This window comes from Blastomyces dermatitidis, assembly GCF_000003525.1.
Source record: "Blastomyces dermatitidis ER-3 genomic scaffold supercont1.4, whole genome shotgun sequence".
Taxonomy (NCBI): domain Eukaryota; kingdom Fungi; phylum Ascomycota; class Eurotiomycetes; order Onygenales; family Ajellomycetaceae; genus Blastomyces; species Blastomyces dermatitidis.
In genome coordinates, this window is record NW_025544777.1 from 4,329,272 (window position 1) to 4,348,995 (window position 19,724).

Sequence of the window (19,724 nt, forward strand, 5' to 3'; positions counted from 1 at the left end):
CGCTCATTTTGGATTTGGAAACCGTGCTTAATTTCAGGAGACATGAAATCAGGTGACTGGCAGAAATAAATATGTATCAATTCGCATCGAAGTCCTGTTGAGTTACTTACCATCACGAATCAATATTCCACGGATCGATCAATATTAGCTACATAGAACAGGCATGCAGTGTCGAAATATAAATAATACACCAAAGGCTATATAATTATATACCCAGGCCTCATTTCTATTCTACTTGCCCACATCATCGCCATCACAATTTTTTCATTATGGGTAAACCAGCCACCTTCACTCGACGACTAGACTTACTCCGCTTCCTCAAACAAGCACACAGCTCTTCCCATTTTTCTCCAAATGCATCATCTTCTTCACTACCTATAACCCCGGCCAAGTATCAAATATACGTCCTGGGTAATCCATCCGCGGACTTAGACTCCATACTTTCTGCAATCGTATATTCATACTTTGCCACGAGAGTAGTCTCATCTAGCCCCGGGACTGTTCTCTCATCGCCAAGAAGGGAAGGGGGACAAAAGATTCTTCGTCAATATATACCCCTAATCGATTTGCCAGATGTTCATTCTGGGAAAGAGTTGGCAAGGTTGAGGCCAGAGTTTGTGACGGCGTTGAGGTTAGCGGTGGGGTGGGATGGAAGTGAAGATAGAGGAGAGGAAGAAGCTGACACCAGTGTTCTAGAAAATAGTGTGTTGACTGTTGCGGATTTGAAGGAGCAGCTATTGTTGTCTTTGGGCGGGAATCCAACTGGTGTCAGTGGAGAAAACGAAGCTCAGGGGGCGGGCGACAGACACTACCACGAAGCAGCACCGGGAAACATCAACAGTGTTGCAGAAGAGCTAAAAACCCTAAATGTTATGTTGGTGGATTGGAATGCGCTGCCTAAACTCCCATGCAATGGGGGGAAACGTGGGATTGAAGGTCTTTCAGACGCCGTGCCGGAGCTCAACCTTTCCGTCGTCGGCTGCATAGATCATCACGATGATGAATGTTTCGTTTCAAGGGAACCTGAGTCATATTTACACGATCCCCGCTGCATACAAACAGGTGTAGGAAGTTGTATGTCTCTTGTTGTTCGCGAGCTGCGAGCGCAAGGTCTTTGGGCGGACCCTGTTCCCTTCTCTGCACACCCTCACACCGCCTTGGACCCAGAGACAGCCCAAGACCAGACTGTAATCTACGAAGCACAAGCAGCAAAACTAGCTATGGCAGCGATCCTAATCGACACAGCTAACATGACGGCGAAAAGCAAGGTGTCTAGCGTCGATACAGCGGCAGTTACCTTCCTGGAAGCTAAGATACGAGCGGGAACAGACGGACATTTGCGAAGTAATCCTCAATCTGCTACCAGCGGCACATGTTGGGATAGACAAGCCTTCTACGATGCAATCGCTCTCGCGAAGGAGAATAGCGTTGAAAACCTAACGGTTTTAGAGGTGCTGGGGAGGGATTATAAGGAGTGGGCTGAGACCATTGCTACAACCACAGGCTCACCGGTCATAAACAATAATAAGACGGTGAAATTGGGCATCTGCTGCATAGTAAAGCCCCTCTCCTGGCTCATGGAAAAGTGTGCTCGGGAATATGAAACCCCTGCGACCACCCCAACGAACGATACATCCTCCACCGCGCTACTATCTAAATACCTCTCCTCCTTCGCAGGAGAGAAGCACCTCGACCTCGTCGCTGTCATGACAGCGTTTAGAAGCCCAGAACCAGAGAGCGAGTTTCGCCGTGAATTGCTGCTCTATAATTTGAATCGTGATTGTCGCAATGGCCTGAAGCGTTTCGAGGCAGCTGCGATTGGAGAGCTGGGGTTAGAAGCCGGAATTTGGATTGGGCATGTTGCTTCCCCGGATACTGGTGATGATACCGGTCGCTGTATGTGGACTTGGCGTCAGACTGACGTGTCGAAGAGCAGAAAGCAGGTTGCGCCATTGTTGCGGCGGACGTTCTGTGATGCTGTGATTTGAGTCAGAGGAGAGGTAAGGAAATATCCATATAAAGGCAGATTGATAGCCGTCTCTGCTAGAATATACAGTAGCATAAATTTCGCTATAGTGAAGTGGATAAAATGAGTATTTTGGACAACTGTGGATGCCAATGCAGTCTTCGTATTGAACAAAACATAGGGTATAGCTAGCATAATACCAATGCCAACAAACCAGAATAGCGAATCATGCGGTAGAATTCGAAGCTTTAATTGTTAAAGGCTTCAAAATGTCACAGAAACGGAACAGTAGCACACTTGCAAGGTAATAAAACGAAGTATGAGACACCCTCCACCCTGAAAGAAAACGAAAGAATTGCTGAATCTATTGCCCTCCTCTTGTTTCATTGCTAAATTGGCCGATGTAATGAGGTAAACAAGACCGATTAACTTAGTAAAATCATCAGGAATACATGAAATCAATTAGAAAATTGAAGGAAAGCGAGAAATGACTCTCTGAAATTAGCTAAGGGGAAATGCTGAAGACTAACATCATAGTAAACAACAATGTTCTGAGGACGAACAAAAAAAAGGAAAGAGATGGGGAAAAAAAGGCAACGAAAGGCTAGAGAAAATGAAAAGATATCGAGCATCACCCAAAACCATAACATATCAAGAAGAGGGCCAGAAATAAAGTCGCTGGACGGGGAGAACTGCAAACAAATCTCGCTAGGGAACATAGAAGGAAATCGGGGAGGAAAAACGTTCTTGGGCTTCTATTACCATGTCTCGCTACCTAGGAAAAGAAGAAAGGAAGCGACAAAAGAGGGTATCAGAAACACTCCCACTCCCCAAAGACACACCACCTTGCACTGCGGTCAGCAAGTACCAGGCCTCTCCAAACACCTGTCTCACCAACCTTAATCACCGTCTCCCACACGCTGCCGTCAGGTGGGCCATCTCCTGTTAGATCTCCACAAATGCTGGTAGTGAGGGCGTGCTCAGATTTGCGTGTCAGTCTTAATATTCTCCCTGAAGGTGCTTGTATAGCTAGCTTCGCAGGCTTGAGGGGGTGCTGCGACTGTTTGCCATTCGACGAGACATTAGAGCTAGAGGCGGAGAACGTTTGATTGATATACGAGGAGCCTGAGGACGCGTTTGAGCTTGCGGCAACGGAAGATCCCATGCTGAGCGCGCTGGTAGGGCGGGCGAAGGGGTTCGGGGAGATGCGACCGTTGCCATCGTTGGGATTCGGGGAGCTGGACGGAAGGGACGATGGATGTTGGCGGACTGCGAAGACGAAGGTGTTGTTTACTGCAAGCTTGGCGCATTGTGGTTGAATAACGTAAAGGTCGTGACGTTGGGCGTGAGGCGTCGGGTGGCGGAGGATGAAGTCATAGGTCGGGTTATCCCCTGTGTGGGTGATCGGGAGTGCAAATGCTAGAGGGTGAGGAATATCTTTGATAGAATGCATCAATCCCTTCTTCCCAACATATACTTTTAAAACTCCCTGCCCCTCATCTCCAGGCAAGACTGCCTTTATGGTAAAGCGTTTTTGCCCACCAATCCAGTCCGGCTGTGCGAGTGCACGCTTCTTGGAAATGTCACCATTTTCAAAGAGGTCACCATCCATATCACGGTCAAATGAAAGGGCCTCAACTTCGGCAACGCATTCAACATCAGGAGGTACGTGAACACGAAGCTGGACAGCTTCAAGCCCGTTGATCCGAATAAGGCTTGTGTTATAATTAGGGAACCGCAGGTTGTTCTTAAAGAATGGAGGACAAGCACAGGGTAACGCAAGAAGAACATCGGGTGATACGGGTGGGCAGATATGTTGTTGTTCGGGGTTAATGGGAACGTGAGAGTAGCAAATTTCCATAGGACGGGCCAGGAAATACCAGCTTTCAGCAGCCTGAGAATTGAAACTCGAGTACAAGCTTCTTCGTGGGTGGGTCGGGCTTGCCAAGGAGCAATCCATGATCCGCCACTCGCCATCTATCAATACCGCATTCCACCAGTGATTTGGATGGGAGAGACTATCAAGATCTAGTTGCTCTCCTGGTGTTTTCAGGTAGCCATGAACTACCTCAGCATGCAGGCCAACGGCGGAACACATTTCCTGTACTAAATAGGCAACTTCTTTTGGGGACCCTCTTTTCATATAGAGCACCCTCTTTAAATCAACGTCACCATCAATATCATCATCCCATGCAATCCTTTCGGCTACCCAAGTAAATATGGCACGTAACCGCTGTCCATCACTGCGATGCGGGCGACATATGTACCCTTGGGATAAGCCAATTGGGTTTATCATTGCAGGTAGGCTACTTATGAACCGAACACTCTTGTCCACTAGTTGTAGGTTCACAGCAGCCCAATTGGTAGGCTCTGCAATTGGTAGGCCATCTATTCCTTCATCTCCCTCTGCACTTTCATACAGTTCCTCCACAGCGTATATTACTGGATAATCGAGCATCTGGCATCTCTCCGCTCTCTCAATTAGTTCATGATGGCTTGGCGTAGTACACCTGTTGACGTCCCGCCGCACCTGAACCCAATCCACAGATGCACCCAAGCCTGTGTCTCTTGCCACACTTTTCGCCGAGTGAGGTGATGCATAAGATGATATTCCCACAGCCATGCGGCTCTTAGTCGGCGATACGGCTCCACCAGGGCCTGCAGCAATATTGCTCCTTGCAGTCGCAGCTCCTGTTTTAGCAGACTCAATGATTTTCTTGAAAAAGCCTGTTTTCTTTGACTTGAGTGTGGTGAGACCGCCATACATGCTTGGAGCATCTTTACTATATTCGTTCCATCCGACAGCAGAAGTTGCTCCTTGCCTAGAGGAATCATGGCTGGAGTGGTAGGAAATTCCGGTCAGCGGTGTTTGAGGCCGGAGTCCGCTGTCAGAAGATTTATCAGAACCAATTAGCCCAGAGGGGCGAAGATTATCCATGGCAGTATTTGGTCTATTGGTATGCCGTGCATAGCTGGCGGCACTGGTTGCGCTCAACCCTGAAGCTGATGGGCCACTCATAACACTTTGGTTTGTACGTCCTGTGCTGGAGGTACTGCTAGTTGCATTGCTTTGGACACCACTGGAAGAAGTTGTGGCACTGGATTTTGTCGTAAACGTCCGTTCAAGGACATCTTTGCCCAATTCGTAGGCAGATCTTCGGATTCTTAATCGTGATCCCGGGTTATCTTGATTTGAAGATGACTGTGGCCTGGAATCGGAAGGTCCTTTCGGGGGAGGTATGGGCGGGAGGTCTTTACTACTAGGCGAAATATGAAGCTCATCGGAGGACTTTCTACTTTGCGCATGTAACTTGCGGAGTCTGCTCTCCATCCTCTGCACATAATTATTGAGTTGCGGAGGCCCATCATTGTATTGGTGCGTAAAATTATGGTGACTGTTCTCCTGTAGCTGGTCATCACCACCACCTAGCCCTAAGGAAGTCATAGGGCGCTGAATTGGATTAGGCACGTCGTTCTTATGAAGCTTATCAAACGCTTCTGGGGACCACGGATGGAAGGGTGAAGGAGAGCGACGTGGGTGTTCTACCGGACCGTCGTGATTTAGACCCATATCTTGTAAAGAAGACATGACGTCTTCCATAGCATCTCTTAGAGGAGATGGGGTGTGACCGTAAATGGCAGGAGAGTGCGAATGTGGAGAGGGAGTCCTGGCTTTGGTAGGGTATACATGATCCATATCATCGGGTGTGGGAATAGGTGATTGGCTATGCATTCGCGGCTGGGTTTTGACGGAAATTCGGTGAGGGGGAGGTGGCGGTGGAGGCGATTCGGTATCTCGTGCTGGCCCGGGAGAAAGCGCACGAGGATGTGAGTGAGAGAAAGAATGATGATGTTGGATTGGCCCAGGAGAAAGTGCGCGGGGATAGGGATTAGAGAATGAGTGATGTTCCATTGGTGACGGGGACACGGCACGAGATATGGACTGATGATGTTGGATTGGTCCAGGAGAAAGTGCGCGGGGATAGGGATTAGAGAATGAGTGATGTTCCATTGGTGACGGGGACACGGCACGAGATACGGACTGATGATGTTGGATTGGCCCAGGTGAAAGATCACGAGGATGAGGGTTAGAGACGGAGTGATTATGTTGCATCGATAAAGGAGACAAGGCACGGGGTACAGTTTCGTGGTAAGGTGCTGGTGCAGGAGAAATAGGACGGTGATGATGAGAGAAAGAGCCACGATGTTGCATTGGTGCTGTGGAAGCGGTATGAGGCGTGGGGTTAGACGAGGAATGATGGTGTCGTACCGGAAGGGGGGAAGTGGGATGATGTGAGAAAGAACCACGATGTTGAATAGGTGCAGGAGATATTTCCCGGCGAACCGACCCTACATGCTGACCGGGTGAGGGAGATATGGCGTGAGAAATGGACGATCGATGTTGAACTGGAGCAGGGGGATCAGAGTGTGGAGAATGGCGAGGAGATTGACGTGAAAGAGATCCACGATGTTTGCTCGACGCTGGAGGCGTCCCTGCCGAGCCTGTACTCGCTCTTGACGGATTCCCCGAAGCCGAAACGGTTTGCCCAGTATTGTTAATATGATTTTCATTATTATTATTGACGTTGCTATTGTTGTTGTTCTTGTTGTTGTTGTTCATATTATCATCATTCTGCCTCTTCCTCAAAGCTTCAGACGGCCCTACGGCCTCTTTGTACCCCTGAAAGGGCTTTCGGAAAGTCTTTTGTTTCCTGGGTGATGCAGCAGAATTGGAGGCTGATATCCGGCGTAAATCCATCGTCAAGCCTGCAGGTCCACCAGGCATTGGACTGACCGACCGGCTCCCAGGGACAAAGTCGTCCCCAAGAACCTTGACAAAGTTTGAGGGAAACACGCCAACCATGCGTTTATCTCGACGTAGGCGGCCAGTCCACCATGATCCATCACCAGCATTCAAGCATTCAATAAGGTCTCCTTCCACAAACCCTAGGTCTCGTTTTGTCTCTCCGCCCCATGAATATACAGCCTGACACCAGCAGGGGAATCGGGTAGGAAGACCTGGTGCAGCTGGAGCCATTGCTGCGAAGAATTGACGTGGTGTGGGTGGTAATAGGATGGGTGCGAATGTGGAAGATTGGGGATGTCATAACATTGGGAGTTGGTTGAACAGATGCGCTTCCAGATGCAACGAGCCCGCTGGGTAAGCAGTACGACAAACAATGGCGGCACAATTGCCTAGTAACGAGCGACAGGAGGTTGGGAATGAGCGAGTGTGAGCAGAGCAGGCCGTTAGATGAGAGGAGGCAGTCGTACAGTCGTTCGTAGCTAATACCGGATCGTTACCCACTCCATCAGACAAGCTATGGCAGGGATAAGTAAAATAATTAATATGTTTTGGGTTGGGGAGAACTGTGATTGTTTTGTTGTTGTCCGCGGTGATAGGGTCCGGGCCGGGACGTTGATGTGTTGTTGCGTGTTTACTCATTGCTGTTTCGGGCCTAGCGCCGATCGGTAGGGCTGAGGCTCCACGACCCCATTCCAAAACAGGAAAAAACTTTGGGATAGCCTCAATTTATCCTAAAATAGAACAACAAAGGGCGGTTATATCTCTTGCAATCAATGCTCTGCACGATCAGCTGCCAGTCATTGCTCGTGCTTTGTCGACATTCCCGACCAGAACGGGTGAAAAACTAAACCACCCTTACCCTTGTCCAAGGCGGCAGATCACCACCACTACCGCACTTGTCAAACATCAGGGGAAACAGCCAAACAATTGTCTCTCCGCATGGAACACTTTTTCGGATTGTTCTCTAATGCTGCTGAGATCAAGGATACCCGTCTCACAGATATAATGATCGATATATCTGGCAGGGACCCACTCGAAGTACACGTTTCGAGTCTCCACCATGATGCGCCATAGGTTCGACTTTATGCTTCCGTGGGCGTGATGGTGGTCCCATCCACGTTCCAACTCTTTAGGGTCGTTCTCTTCCTCTCTATACGCCTCCATTGCCCCTGGCTTGGAGATTTTATCGAGATCGGACACTACGACAATAGCCACGTTATCCGACACCGCTTTCGCACAAAGCACGGCAGGTAAACTACCAGTCTTGTTACTCACATCCCCGCTATCAGATATTCGATCAGCTCCCAGTAGAACGACATCCACGCCCTTCGCTAGGATCGCAACGCTGGCATCTGACGCAATCTCTATACGCAGCCGATCCGTGGCCCCGACGGCCTCTGCGCCCTGGACAAGGTCTTTGGCGAAGTCTACACCTTCGCAGAGCGGTCGAGACTCCATGACCTTCAACAGAATCTTCAACCCACCATCCCCGCCCACTTTTCTCTCCGTCTCCAACACCGTTGCCAATGCATTCATAACCGTTGCACTGGAACTTAGGGTCAATATTTTCACCACCCGTCTCTCGCCCTCGACAGTTCCCTTCTCATATAAAAACTGCCGTAACCCCGCCCCAATCAGCGTCCTTGTGGCATTGTGATATCTTTCCATCAGATACGCATGCATTCTCTCAACTGCGATCCTAATACACCTTTCTTCATCTTCAACCTGCTCTCCCTCGCCACCATCCGCTCGGGACGCTTTCCTCACCACCCCACATTTTCCATATCGATCGGAGACTACCTCCTCGTCCAGCTCAGCAAGCCCTAGCCTCTCTCTATCCAGCGCCTTGACAATTGCACCGGTAATCGCTGCATTCATGCTCGGCCGGCCATATTTAGCAAGAATCCACCCAGCCTTCCGACACGACTCCCACCACGTCTCCACCGCCGAATAAGGCGAACCGCGCAATTTACCGCCGCGCGCCTCTTCCTCATCCTGCCTTATCTCTTCAATAAGCCTCTCCCCGATAATTTCAGCAATGTGCACGAGTGAAAATATAGCCCTCGTAGCGAGGTCTTTCGCTCCGCTGACATGATCCGTTCGTAGACGCAATAAGCCGTTGGAAAGTGCGTCTTTGGCCTCGGGGTACGCAGTTACTTCAAGCTTGTAGGAAGGAGACGTAAGGGGCGGGGTAGAGAGATCTGGAGTGGAGAGACCCGGAGAGACTGCCATGTCGGTTGGATTCGGACCCGTTTGTGAGCTGCGGATACGATGACGCAACAAGGGGGCTAGGATTTGAGGTATAAGTAGACTTGGTTGTAGCTCTGTCCCTAGTGTTATGGGTTTTCTCTTTAAAGAACGTAAGATATATGATGTCGTCACTTCTGTGTGGATGGAAACCATGCAGCTCTTCGTAGTTTAGATAGCTTGGAGTTGGAGCCGCTGTGGGGGATTTTGACTGGTGTGGGGATGTGGAATTAAAGTTTACTGAGCTCCAGGCAAGGGCGGCAAGGGGCGGCAAGAGTGAAACCTTGATTCAACGGCCGGGTGCAGTTAGGCCAAGCCAGCTTGGTTGGGGGGAGCCTATTCTAAAATTATGGAGGTAAGTTTAGCGGCAAGCTTGCTGCAAAACTCTTTTCAAACAAAAAAATAACGAATGTATCCCTCCACAAAATAGAATATTCACATTCACATAGGGAAGGAGAACAAAGAAAGTGAAAAAGGATCTCTGGCTTAACATCATCCTTGAATGAAACTAAACGATTGTTTACCATACTTGACAATAAAACCCAAACAATAGGTAGATAACAGGAGGATAAAGTAGATGACAACATTGAACAAAGTATCAAAAGGCATACATATCTATATGTATAAACCAAACCGCCCATCCTTGGCGCCTGCATCGGGATGTGAATCTGTCCATAGTTATTCAAGGAGTACGGGCATTAGGAAATATGAAAGAATGACGGACAACTTCAATAAACAGGAAAAGAAGCACTGGTAAAAATCCTAACACAAAACCCTGCCTCATCCGACACTTCTCTCTGCCTCCCGTCTGATAGTGCCCGACGGAATAAATGTGCTCGCCCTTTGATGAAACTGTATAAGGAGCTAACCCTAGCCATCCAGCAACCATAACTAGAACGACAGAACATTGTATATACGTCCACACCGATGGCACCTCATCACATTCAATTCAGCACGGATACCTCAACGCACTACCCCGCATGTTACCGCCACCAACATTATTCGCCCCCGGGCTTGCGGGCCGACTAGCCCCCCACTTCGGGCTACGCGGCTGCAGACTCGTCGCACGAGTCGACGGCCGATTCTTCTTCAACTCCCGCAACTCCTCCTCCTTGCGGTTCAACATCTCATCCCGTTGCGCCAACGTTACTTCGAGTTCCTTAATCCGCGTCAGATGCGTTTGCTCGTCGCTCTGCAGGCGTAGCTTTTTCAACTTCGTCAGGTCGCCTGCGGCCTTGGCTTTTAGCTCGCCCAGCTCCTCTTCGAGTTGGCGCAGTTCCATGGCTGATTGCGCGGCGGCAGTGGAGGCGTTTTGGTATTGTTGCCTTGTATACTCTGTCTGCGAGCGCTCTTGCTGGACTGTGCGTTGGAGGCTGGTATTTTCCTTTGTCAGGCGGCGTATTTCCTCTCGGGCTTTCTCTAACTCCGCATCCGTGCCTCCTCCCTCCTTGATGATGGTTCTAGCTTCATCAAGATCTTTGACTAAGGTGGCTTTCTCGTCTTTGAGTTTGGCTATCTCAATCTTCTGCCGTTCGAGACGCTCGGAGGACGTCTTGGAAACTTCGAGGGCTTGCTCTAGTTCTTTGCGTAATTTGTGGTAATTGTTTAGGCGGCTTTCGTATCGATGTTGTAGTTGAGAGAAACTCTTCTCCGTGGTTTGAAGATTCGTTTGAACCTTTTCCAAAGCAGTTTGTAGCTGGTTAACTTCGAATTCCATGGCGTTTTTCGCTTGGACTAAACTTCGTTCGCTAAGCCGAGAATCTCCTCCGTCCTGCGACTGTGTTTGGCCCTGCATCGAGTCGCTAATGTGTGTGATATCCTGGAAAGGGGTCATGCGCTGCCTTTTTGTTTGATTACTAGCCTCATCCTCATCGTTCTCCTACAAATCTATTAGCGTCATGGACCTTAGATGCTAGCAATCTCTCCACTTACCAACAACCGCTTCTGTCGTGAAGATGACATAGATCGAAGCTCCTCTACTTCCAGAGTAGCAGGAGAGACGTCCAGTGTCTCTATTGGTATTAATTCAACCGCTGCAAGCGGCCACACACGCGTAGCAGGGTCCATTTTCAAGTAAAGGAAAACCTCCTCTGCGTTTTCTTGTACTCCTAGCGCATCATCTTGAAGCTCTCCCGCGGTACTACTGAAGTCTCGCGTATACTTGACAAGAAGGCGAAGCCTGTTGATGTTTGATGTGTCTGGCAAACATCGTTCGACATGCTCTGCAGTGTTAGAAACAAGCAGGCGAATAACAGGCAAAAGTTGCCCATTCGGAGACGCTTCTGTGCGTATTTGGCGGATGACAGGATCCTCCGCGTCGAAAGAATTATCGAGAGCAATAATCGCAGCCGGGGGCTTAAATGGTTGAAGTACTCTGTTATCAGTCGCTGACCGAATCGCAAAGCTGAGCTGCCCTTTGCAGAGAGATAATTCAAGATCAGCCGACCTATCCGTCGCCGGTTGAGTATTGATAAATTCTTTGCCCATCAAATAATTTTCCACAAGCTTGACAGCTTTGTCGCTTCGTGCTACGATGATAATATGCAAATCATCATTTACGGCTGCGTCAATTAGGAAACCTAGAAATTGAAATTTTGTACTCGAGTATTCCGCCCACGCCGCCTCCTTGACTGGATTCGCACCGGGCGCCGCGGGTTGGTCATTGAGGTCAGGATGTGTTGTTATATTATTCAGTTTATTGACCAACTTCAGCATTCTCGAGATTTGGGTATCATACTATATCTGTGTAAGAAATTTTTGAAATTCACTTTGGTTGGCTAAAGCGGCTACTAACCTCCGGAGTAGAGCTGCTCATATCGGTTCCCAACGACGAAGATTCCGCCAAAAATTTTCCAATCGTTCTGCTCTCTGCGGAAAGGGTGACATCATAGTCATCCTTTACTCTAGAGTCCATAGAGAGAGGAACAGCGAATTCCATGGGTCCCAGGTTGATGCCAACAGGCTGCGGTTCCGGCACCTCTTCAATTGAGGCCACGGTTGCCTCGAATCCTGCTACTGGCTCGGCTACTATATCTGCTGAAACTTCTGGAAGTTCTACCTCACCAGCAAGGTTTGGCTGCGACTCTGCGAGTAATTCCGCGACAGTAACTGGATGTTCCGCATTGTAATGTAGAGCCTGGGGTGCAATAAATGTGGGGGGCGGTTCGGCCGCTGTCATGACGTGTGGTGGATGAGTATGAGGCTCCTGATCCACGCGGATATTAAGGGGGGATACCGCATCTCTGGCAGGAGCTGGATGTGATGGTTCAATATCGCTAGCAGATGATGGTGTTACGCTTGCACTAACGCTCTGTGGTTCTCCGGCGAGAGAGCGCTCATGGGCACGAATAAATCTCATTTTCTCGCGAAAGTTCGTCCCTGGATTATTACGTCGTGCTTCCTCCATAGTCATGGACGGGTTCGGTGTCCCGCTAGTAGGCGATGATTCATCCATGTTGATGATGGAACTCTGTGGAATATTTGCAGGTTGCGATGCGTCGCTGTTACTGGGTAGCTGTGCTGACATGGATACGGATATGCTACTAGAATTTCCAGCAAGGGAACAAGGGTTTTGCCCGATCGAGGGTGTCGGGGATTGAGTGGAAATACCCCGCTCTAGACTTTCGGGGACAGTATTGCTTAAAGGAAGTGCTATCTGGCGAATAGGTGTTTTATATACTGAAGGTATCTTATTAGCGATGACCATAACTAGGAAGGTACTCGGAGAGATTTTACCAAAACTATCGTTGAATAAAGGGGCTTGCGAGGGAGAATGGTGAGTTGAAACGCGAGATAAAGTGGATGGGCTAAGTGATGGGTGAGATTGGCTAGCGCTCTGGCTGTGATACAGCGAGAGGCGTGCTGGTGGAGTCTCCGCTATCTCAATCTCAGTTCCAATGTTGTTTGAGTGGAAATTTGCGTACCCCAAGGAGTGATCCCCTTCGCAGCTTGTCGGGTAGGCGTGTGTGCCCTGAAATCGAAAGATGCCCGAGGAGTTTTTTGAGGTAGAGTTAGTTTCTAAAGGGTTTGTAGACGAGCTTGGAGATGAACTATTGTGCGAAGCTTGTAGTCTAGTGTGACGTGCGGGCCGTCGAAGTCGGGTCAATAGCTCACTGCGAGTATTAGGTCGAATGAATTGAAGGGAGCAATGGCTTGGAGATTGCAGCGATCCTGAAGTAGGGCTTGGTTCAATTTGTGTCGATAAGGTGTGATTGCGCCTCGACTGGATTGAACAAAGTTGAATTGCACCCCTGGTCAAGTTTTGATGCTGGCTTTGGGCTGAGGCACCACTGCTTGACTGGGTGGCCTGATCAGAGGTGTCTGGATAGTACAAACCGCCGCTTGCTTCAGAATCTTGAGAAGGATTTGAAGAAAATTGACTGCCCGCAGCTGCAGTTGAAAGCACAGAATTTTGACTAAGGCCTGTCTGTTGAGTTTCTGGTACCGTGGAAGGTGGACCAGCAACAGAGGTTGCGGAAGAAGACTGTAAAGAGGAGTGTTGGTCAGAGCCACCACGTTTATAGGCAACACTATCTGTCCTCTTCTTCTTATTCTCCCAGATCTGAATTGCAACGTCGTTTGCAAAATGCTTGGGTTCCTAGAGGATGGAGCTTTAGCTAACAATCGCCACGGTACAAACTTGACAAGCCAGCATACCTTGCACAGTACTTCAATCATGAATGTAAAACAATGTGATCAAACAACAATGTGATCAAACACTGCCAAACAAATAAGGTAAAAAATAAAATAAAATATTTCATCTATTAAAAATCAAATCAAATCAAATTTAAAAACAGAACGGCCGCAATTGGTGCATGCATGAGCTCATCACATAGAACTTACCCAGGTTGGTTCGTACGGGCCTTCCCAGGCAATGAGATACCTGTCGCGGGATTCGTCAATAATACTCTTTATGGGATATTCCTGAGAACTATTGACAGATACTTCGTCAGACAGTTGTAGTAAGGTCTCAGATCCCGTAGCGGTGGATTCCTGGGTGTTGGACGTATTTCTAGACTTGCGAGATGATGAGACGAGATGTGCAACTGTAGTAGGCGTTCTCGACTTGCCCATTATTATGCATGGATGGGAATGACAAAGCCACAGTCCATTTTCAACAATAGGGCAAAACTGAACAACTGAATTTCAAAATAGAATAGCTACTGTATCACGCAGAACGCAGAATATAAGCGCGGAGATCGAGGTGTGAGTGCAAATGAGAATGTATTGCGCGCCGACATTTGGTGCAATGTTAGCTGCTGACATAACCATGACCATTTGCACGTGACATGCTGCCGGGGGCAGTTGTCATCAAAGTCCCTGGTGGAGGCGCCCAGGGCCAGGGTACACCATGCTGATTGTAATAGAATGTAATAGAAATAGCTAACAGTGGTGTATATTGAGAATATGGAATCCATTCTATCTAGATATATAATTACTTTACTTTAGATACTAAATTCATCGATACGTTATCGATTGCTCCGCCTTCCATGCCTCAAAATCAAAACCCACATCCTCCAAGGTCCGACATTGATGTCTCTGTTCCCCCTTCATATTAAACTCTTTCTTGATGAGTGTGAATCGTTCCCGGGCCCATCGATCCTTTTCGTTCCAGTAGGTACAATCCCTGCCGCGCCCTTCGTTCTCCAAACCTGGCCTCCGCTCCGCGCTGGCCGCCCATTCATGCAACGCATTGATATAATCAGCATCCATGGGATACTTGAAAACGTGGAAGGCTTTGCCAGGTCCCCGAGCGGCTATTTCAGCCTCTTCCCACTGGTACATTTCTTGCTTTGAGGGAAGACTGAGCCGCCCGGACCAGACTCGAGCAATCACAGCGCTTTGATTTTCCGCCATCGGAAACGGGATGACCCTCTGGTTTAAAACGGGGAATGCCAGGGTGGGCTGGTCAGCGTAAAGTATTTGCTGGTAAACATGGAGTGTCCTGCTTCCATCCTCAACAACCGGAGGTTTCAATGATGACAGGAACGGAAATGAGTATAAGTATCCCGTGCAGAACAACACGGCATCGACGTCTTCCTCAATCTCCCCATTTTCGAACCGAACAGCCCGGTTATGAGTTGTTGGTGGCAGGAACTCAACAATTTGCGGATACTCTTTTTTATCGTCAACAGCTCCGGTGGCAAAGTAGGAAGGAGACCGCGCAGAAGCAAGAAGTGGTTTGCGACATGTTGTGCTGATTTGAGCTCCAATGTCAATTCCAGAGGCAGAGTTGCCAACAACAATAACTTTTTTATCCTGAAACTCCACGGGGGACGAATATGTTTTGGAATGTGTTATGACGTTCGGATATGCCGCATTCCACTCCGATATCCCAGCGATCGACGGGATATATGGTACATTATAATGACCGTTCGCCACCACCACGGCATCGTAGACATCATCCTCTTGAGCGCCAGTTTCTAAATGCTTCCTTGTCACAATCCACGTCCCCGCACGCGCATCATCAAGCCTCACATCTACAACCTGGACCTGAAATTGTATGAGGTGCTCGACATCCGCGCCGTACTCCTCTATATATTGCAGCACAGTCGCAAATCTAGGGAATAGCTGTGTATCCGTAGGAAATGGTTTATCGGAAAACCGCATCAAAGTGTGAGGGATATTTGTTTCCAGGTCATCGTAGAGTGGGGATATGAACGAGGCTTCTTTTCGGCCTTGCGACTTTGCTGAATCAGAACTTTGCGACGAACCCGACGACGAATGCCAAATGGGCTCCTCTGCGGGTAAGTGGGCGTTTGTCTGCGGGATATCAATCGAAGCAAGCTTTTTGTCTGCAGCTGTTGAGTAGTTCCAGACCCCACCAACCCGACTGCGCTGTTCGAAAACGTCAATCTTTTCAAAGTATTTTTCGGCTAACAAGAATCTACGGGATCGCGTCAGTACGTACCCCGCTACGACGGACAACATTAAGCAGACGCTGTTTTAGTAATAATGGTCCAATACATACTTGGCCGCAGCCAACCCAGACGGGCCAGCGCCAATAATGGCTACCCTGCGGATTGGGTGGGAGGAAAGCGCTCGCATCGTTCCACGCAAACAAGACAGTACTTGGTTGGCGGGTGAATAGTTACATGTACAGTGGCTTAATTTGGATATGCGGACGATGCCAGGGCCACCTTCTCCGGCTGTTTGTTGGTTGGTTGGTACGCCGGCTATATTTATATCGGCTCGGCAACTTCTTCGACTGCAAACATGCCACTGTCCAAGGCAGAAATGCCAGAATACTCTATTGGGTTTAGCGTTCAAGACCAATATCTGATTAGATTGAGGTAAGATAAGATAAGCCAACCAACAAACCCCTCGTCCTACACAAGGACGAACAGCGACAATGCTAGAAAAGACAATTGCCCAGGACTATAACTCTCATCTACCCTTACTAAGTATTGATAGACCAAATGCACTATGAATAGATGCGTTGCTTTTCCACCTTATGGACAATGAACGAAATTGCTTGACCGAGAGTGTCCTGCAACATCACATCAGACATGTTTCAAGATAATGATGCGCACCCTTGGCCACTTTACCGGGATCTTCTCCTTTAACGCTAGGCCTATCATAATTATGCGCGCCAAAAAAGTCCATTTCCGCCTCCATGAATCGCGTAGGGAGCATCTTACTCGCTTCATATTTCAAATATTCCAAACTGGCTGACATTGAGGGAACACAGGAATCCGCCTCCACCGCACTCAGAACCACTAACTTTAACGAGTCATAGTGTTCCGTAAGTGCAGCTGAGACCTCATTGATGAGCTTCATGTTCATAATCCTTGCACCAGATGTCACAGCAGGCATGAGGAGATCGGAGATGTATTCTGCCTGAATAATGCAGCCGGCACGCCAGATCTTCATGCACTCTCCGAGATTAACATTCCATTTCTCGTCCCGGGATGCACGTGCTATCAGTTCCAGTCCCTGGCAGTAGGAGCACAGGAACGAGACGAATACCGCTTTGCGAAGCGTTTCGATGAACGAATCTGCGTCTTTGGTAGCTTCCATTTTTTTTGGGTGGGGAACTTTGAGCTTGTCTGCGACCAAAAGCCGTTGTCGGCGGTTGCCGCTTGCGACTCGGAGAAACTGGCCAGTCGCTATAGTCGGGGCAGAGACGTGCCGGTCCGCTGCCTCCATGACCATCCAGTAGAGGGTCCCTTCCGTATCGTCGTCATCCTGCACGACCTTATCGCCGACATCGTCTAGGACAAAGCCGCCAGCGCTACTTGCAGCCTCGCCACCCTTATCACCTGTGGTAGTCTTGTGCCGTTGGCAAATCTCTGACCCAATTTGGACAAGGAACGTATGTCGTAACTCCCCTTCACTATTCCATTTCTCAAGTATCTTTCCAATCTGGTCGTGGGATAAATGCAAGCCGGAGTGCAGGATATCCCACGCCTCGCAAAGAGTTGATAGCAACCCATTCTCGATGCCGTTGTGTACCATCTTAACGTAGTGGCCCGCACCGCGTGGACCAATATTAGAGACACAGGGCTCCTTTGTTCGTGCGTCCTTAGCAGCGAATGTTCGCAGAAGCGGTAGCACTACGTTGATGGCATCTGGATCACCACCGAGCGACAAACTTAGCCCATGTCTTGCAGATTGATAGCCCCCAGACACTCCCATTCCAATCCAGCTGATTCCTTTTGATTCTAATTCCCGTTGCCGCCTTTCGGTCTTCCGATAATTTTCATTGCCGCCGTCAAGGATGATATCTCCCTTTTTCAGATCATCCTTCATTTTATCCAAGACGCTGTCTGCGGACCATCCGTGCGTAATTGAGAAGAGAAAGAGCCTTCTTTGATCGCCATCGACCGTGACGGGCTTGATGCTGTCAGCAAGTTTATGGATATCGTGGAAACCGGAGATTTTCCCCTTCAGTTTCTCTTCGTTTTTGCTCATTGATATTGCTTCATCGACATTAGAGCTTTTCACGTCCCACAGGGATACATCGGGACCAAGCTCTGCGAGGCCGAAAGCCATCATTGTGCCCATGTTGCCGGCGCCAACGATGCCAATGTGCTGGAATGGTTGGGTGGTAGCCATGGTTGTTTCTGATAAATTGGTGCTGATAAATTATGAACACCCCACAGACTTGATTCAGGTTTGACAGAAGTTATGACAACTACTGCCGCTCATAGCAATTAAGTATTCGCTGGTTATGTGATGATAGATGAGGATGGTTGATACCATGCAATTCCCGGATTAAACAAGGTGACGTCATATCATGGAAACTTAAAAAGTACAACAGAGTTACCGCAGTTTGCGAGGGAAAATTGGGGTTTGCGACCTGCTCCATCTCATCCTCGGACCCCGATGAGAACACATTACCTAGGAAACTCGAAGCAATCGCCGCCGCAGAGTTCTCCGCAGTTGAACTTGCATTTCCCGATCTCCAGAAGTTCGCAACGCAGCTTCTCCATCGAGATGTTGCTGCAGATGACTACACCGATCTTTGCACAGCAGCTCAGGAGGTCTCACTGATGTGCCGCGCACTCGACATCAGAGTGATGATGTTGCAGCCTTTTAGCAACTTTGAGGGGTGGGCAAGAGGATCTAAAGAGCGAGAGGACGCTTTTGAAAGAGCAAATGGTTGGATCAGGATTATGGAGGCGTGCGGGACGGATATGCTGCAGGTGAGTAGTCGTAAAGTTTTCGACATCTGCCTACATCAGAAGCTCACACTACACGGAGGTTGGATCCACGGACGCTCCAGCACATAAGATATCCGCAAATCGTGAGGATATAGTTTCAGATCTCCAGCAACTAGCCGATTTATTGCGGCTACGCAATATGCGTCTCGCTTATGAAAATTGGTGCTGGTCCACACACGCTCCCACATGGAAAGATGTATGGGACATAGTCCAAGAAGTCAACAGGCCAAATGTTGGGCTGTGTCTCGACACGTTTCAGACCGCCGGCAGTGAGTGGGCAGACCCGACAAATGCATCGGGACTTGTTGAAAAAGTGGAAGGAGGCGCAGATATCAACGAACATCAGTTGGATCAGAGGTTCAAGCAGAGTTTGGATGAACTGGCGAAAACCGTACCGCCTGGCAAGATCTATCTCTTGCAGATCTCCGACGCGTATAAACCGCTACCCTCACCGCTGGGAAAGAGGGAAATTGATGGCATGAGGCCTCGAGCACGGTGGAGTCATGCATTCCGCCCATTCCCGTATCATGGTGGATACTTGCCTATTGAAGATGTCACTAGAGCTGTGTTAGAGACAGGGTTTAGGGGCTGGTTTTCTATGGAGGTCTTTGATGGTGGCCTGAGGGGAGAAGTAGGCGGGTATGGTATGCGTGAGTACGCGAAGGAGGGGAAAAAGAGTATGGATGAGTTGATTCGACGGTGCATGCCAGTCTGAGCTTTGTTCGAGGTGCTCTGCCTCCGTAACTATAATACTCTATCTATAGCCGGTAGTTTCATGGGGAAAAGTCTTGGAGCTTAGTACTATTGTGTACTAAGGGCCAATCCAGTTATCAGCAAATATGAATAGATGGCTGCTACTGGAATTTAATGGCATATTTGTTGCAGTAGCAGTCTTTCAGTAACCCAACATCAACCATTTGGCTCTTCTCAAAGGAACTCTCCATGTTGTTGAGATAGCAGAGATCCGAGGTTGCTTGAAAAATCACGTGGTTATGCTATGACCTCCAGCTCCTCAAGGTTTAGACCTCGACTTTGTTGG

The 19,724-nt window shown here is 48.8% G+C and overlaps 7 protein-coding genes across 7 annotated transcripts; 2 read left to right on the top strand and 5 right to left on the bottom strand.

The window, feature by feature from the left end:
- The first annotated feature begins 5 nt into the window (after positions 1-5).
- On the top strand, positions 6-2,327 carry BDCG_04392 (exopolyphosphatase). Its single transcript, XM_045420049.1, has one exon. The coding sequence runs from the start codon at positions 270-272 to the stop codon at positions 1,986-1,988; it is 1,719 nt and encodes a 572-aa protein (XP_045276231.1). The 5' UTR covers positions 6-269; the 3' UTR covers positions 1,989-2,327.
- Positions 2,193-7,004, bottom strand: BDCG_04393 (cytokinesis protein Cyk3; the record flags this gene model as incomplete). Its single annotated transcript, XM_045420050.1, has 2 exons — positions 2,193-2,212; positions 2,861-7,004. The coding sequence occupies 2 exons, from the start codon at positions 7,002-7,004 to the stop codon at positions 2,193-2,195; spliced, it is 4,164 nt and encodes a 1,387-aa protein (XP_045276232.1).
- A 675-nt stretch (positions 7,005-7,679) lies between these two features.
- Positions 7,680-9,005, bottom strand: BDCG_04394 (translation initiation factor eIF-2B subunit protein; the record flags this gene model as incomplete). Its single annotated transcript, XM_045420051.1, has 1 exon — positions 7,680-9,005. The coding sequence occupies one exon, from the start codon at positions 9,003-9,005 to the stop codon at positions 7,680-7,682; it is 1,326 nt and encodes a 441-aa protein (XP_045276233.1).
- A 239-nt stretch (positions 9,006-9,244) lies between these two features.
- Positions 9,245-14,253, bottom strand: BDCG_04395 (uncharacterized protein). Its single transcript, XM_045420052.1, has 5 exons — positions 13,863-14,253; positions 12,756-13,617; positions 11,815-12,698; positions 10,953-11,756; positions 9,245-10,899 (listed from the first exon to the last, which is right to left on the bottom strand). The coding sequence occupies exons 1-5, from the start codon at positions 14,091-14,093 to the stop codon at positions 9,970-9,972; spliced, it is 3,711 nt and encodes a 1,236-aa protein (XP_045276234.1). The 5' UTR covers positions 14,094-14,253; the 3' UTR covers positions 9,245-9,969.
- A 95-nt stretch (positions 14,254-14,348) lies between these two features.
- BDCG_04396 (flavin dependent monooxygenase) lies at positions 14,349-16,235 on the bottom strand. Its single transcript, XM_045420053.1, has 2 exons — positions 15,991-16,235; positions 14,349-15,906 (listed from the first exon to the last, which is right to left on the bottom strand). The coding sequence occupies exons 1-2, from the start codon at positions 16,065-16,067 to the stop codon at positions 14,478-14,480; spliced, it is 1,506 nt and encodes a 501-aa protein (XP_045276235.1). The 5' UTR covers positions 16,068-16,235; the 3' UTR covers positions 14,349-14,477.
- Positions 16,236-16,252: 17 nt separating this feature from the next.
- Positions 16,253-18,219, bottom strand: BDCG_04397 (6-phosphogluconate dehydrogenase). Its single transcript, XM_045420054.1, has one exon. The coding sequence runs from the start codon at positions 18,075-18,077 to the stop codon at positions 16,518-16,520; it is 1,560 nt and encodes a 519-aa protein (XP_045276236.1). The 5' UTR covers positions 18,078-18,219; the 3' UTR covers positions 16,253-16,517.
- A 295-nt stretch (positions 18,220-18,514) lies between these two features.
- On the top strand, positions 18,515-19,400 carry BDCG_04398 (3-dehydroshikimate dehydratase; the record flags this gene model as incomplete). Its single annotated transcript, XM_045420055.1, has 2 exons — positions 18,515-18,667; positions 18,795-19,400. 2 exons carry the CDS (start codon positions 18,515-18,517, stop codon positions 19,398-19,400), a joined length of 759 nt encoding a protein of 252 aa, XP_045276237.1.
- Positions 19,401-19,724: the final 324 nt, after the last annotated feature.

Coding starts and splice junctions, on each gene's coding strand:
- BDCG_04392 (XM_045420049.1), top strand. CDS start 270: ATGGGTAAACCAGCCACCTTCACTCGACGACTAGACTTACTCCGCTTC.
- BDCG_04395 (XM_045420052.1), bottom strand. CDS start 14,093: ATGGGCAAGTCGAGAACGCCTACTACAGTTGCACATCTCGTCTCATCA. Junction 12,699..12,755: donor TTTATTCAACGATAGTTTTG/GTAAAATCTCTC, acceptor AGATACCTTCAG/TATATAAAACACCTATTCGC. Junction 10,900..10,952: donor CACGACAGAAGCGGTTGTTG/GTAAGTGGAGAG, acceptor ATAGATTTGTAG/GAGAACGATGAGGATGAGGC.
- BDCG_04396 (XM_045420053.1), bottom strand. CDS start 16,067: ATGCGAGCGCTTTCCTCCCACCCAATCCGCAGGGTAGCCATTATTGGC. Junction 15,907..15,990: donor TCTGGGTTGGCTGCGGCCAA/GTATGTATTGGA, acceptor GCGATCCCGTAG/ATTCTTGTTAGCCGAAAAAT.
- BDCG_04397 (XM_045420054.1), bottom strand. CDS start 18,077: ATGGCTACCACCCAACCATTCCAGCACATTGGCATCGTTGGCGCCGGC.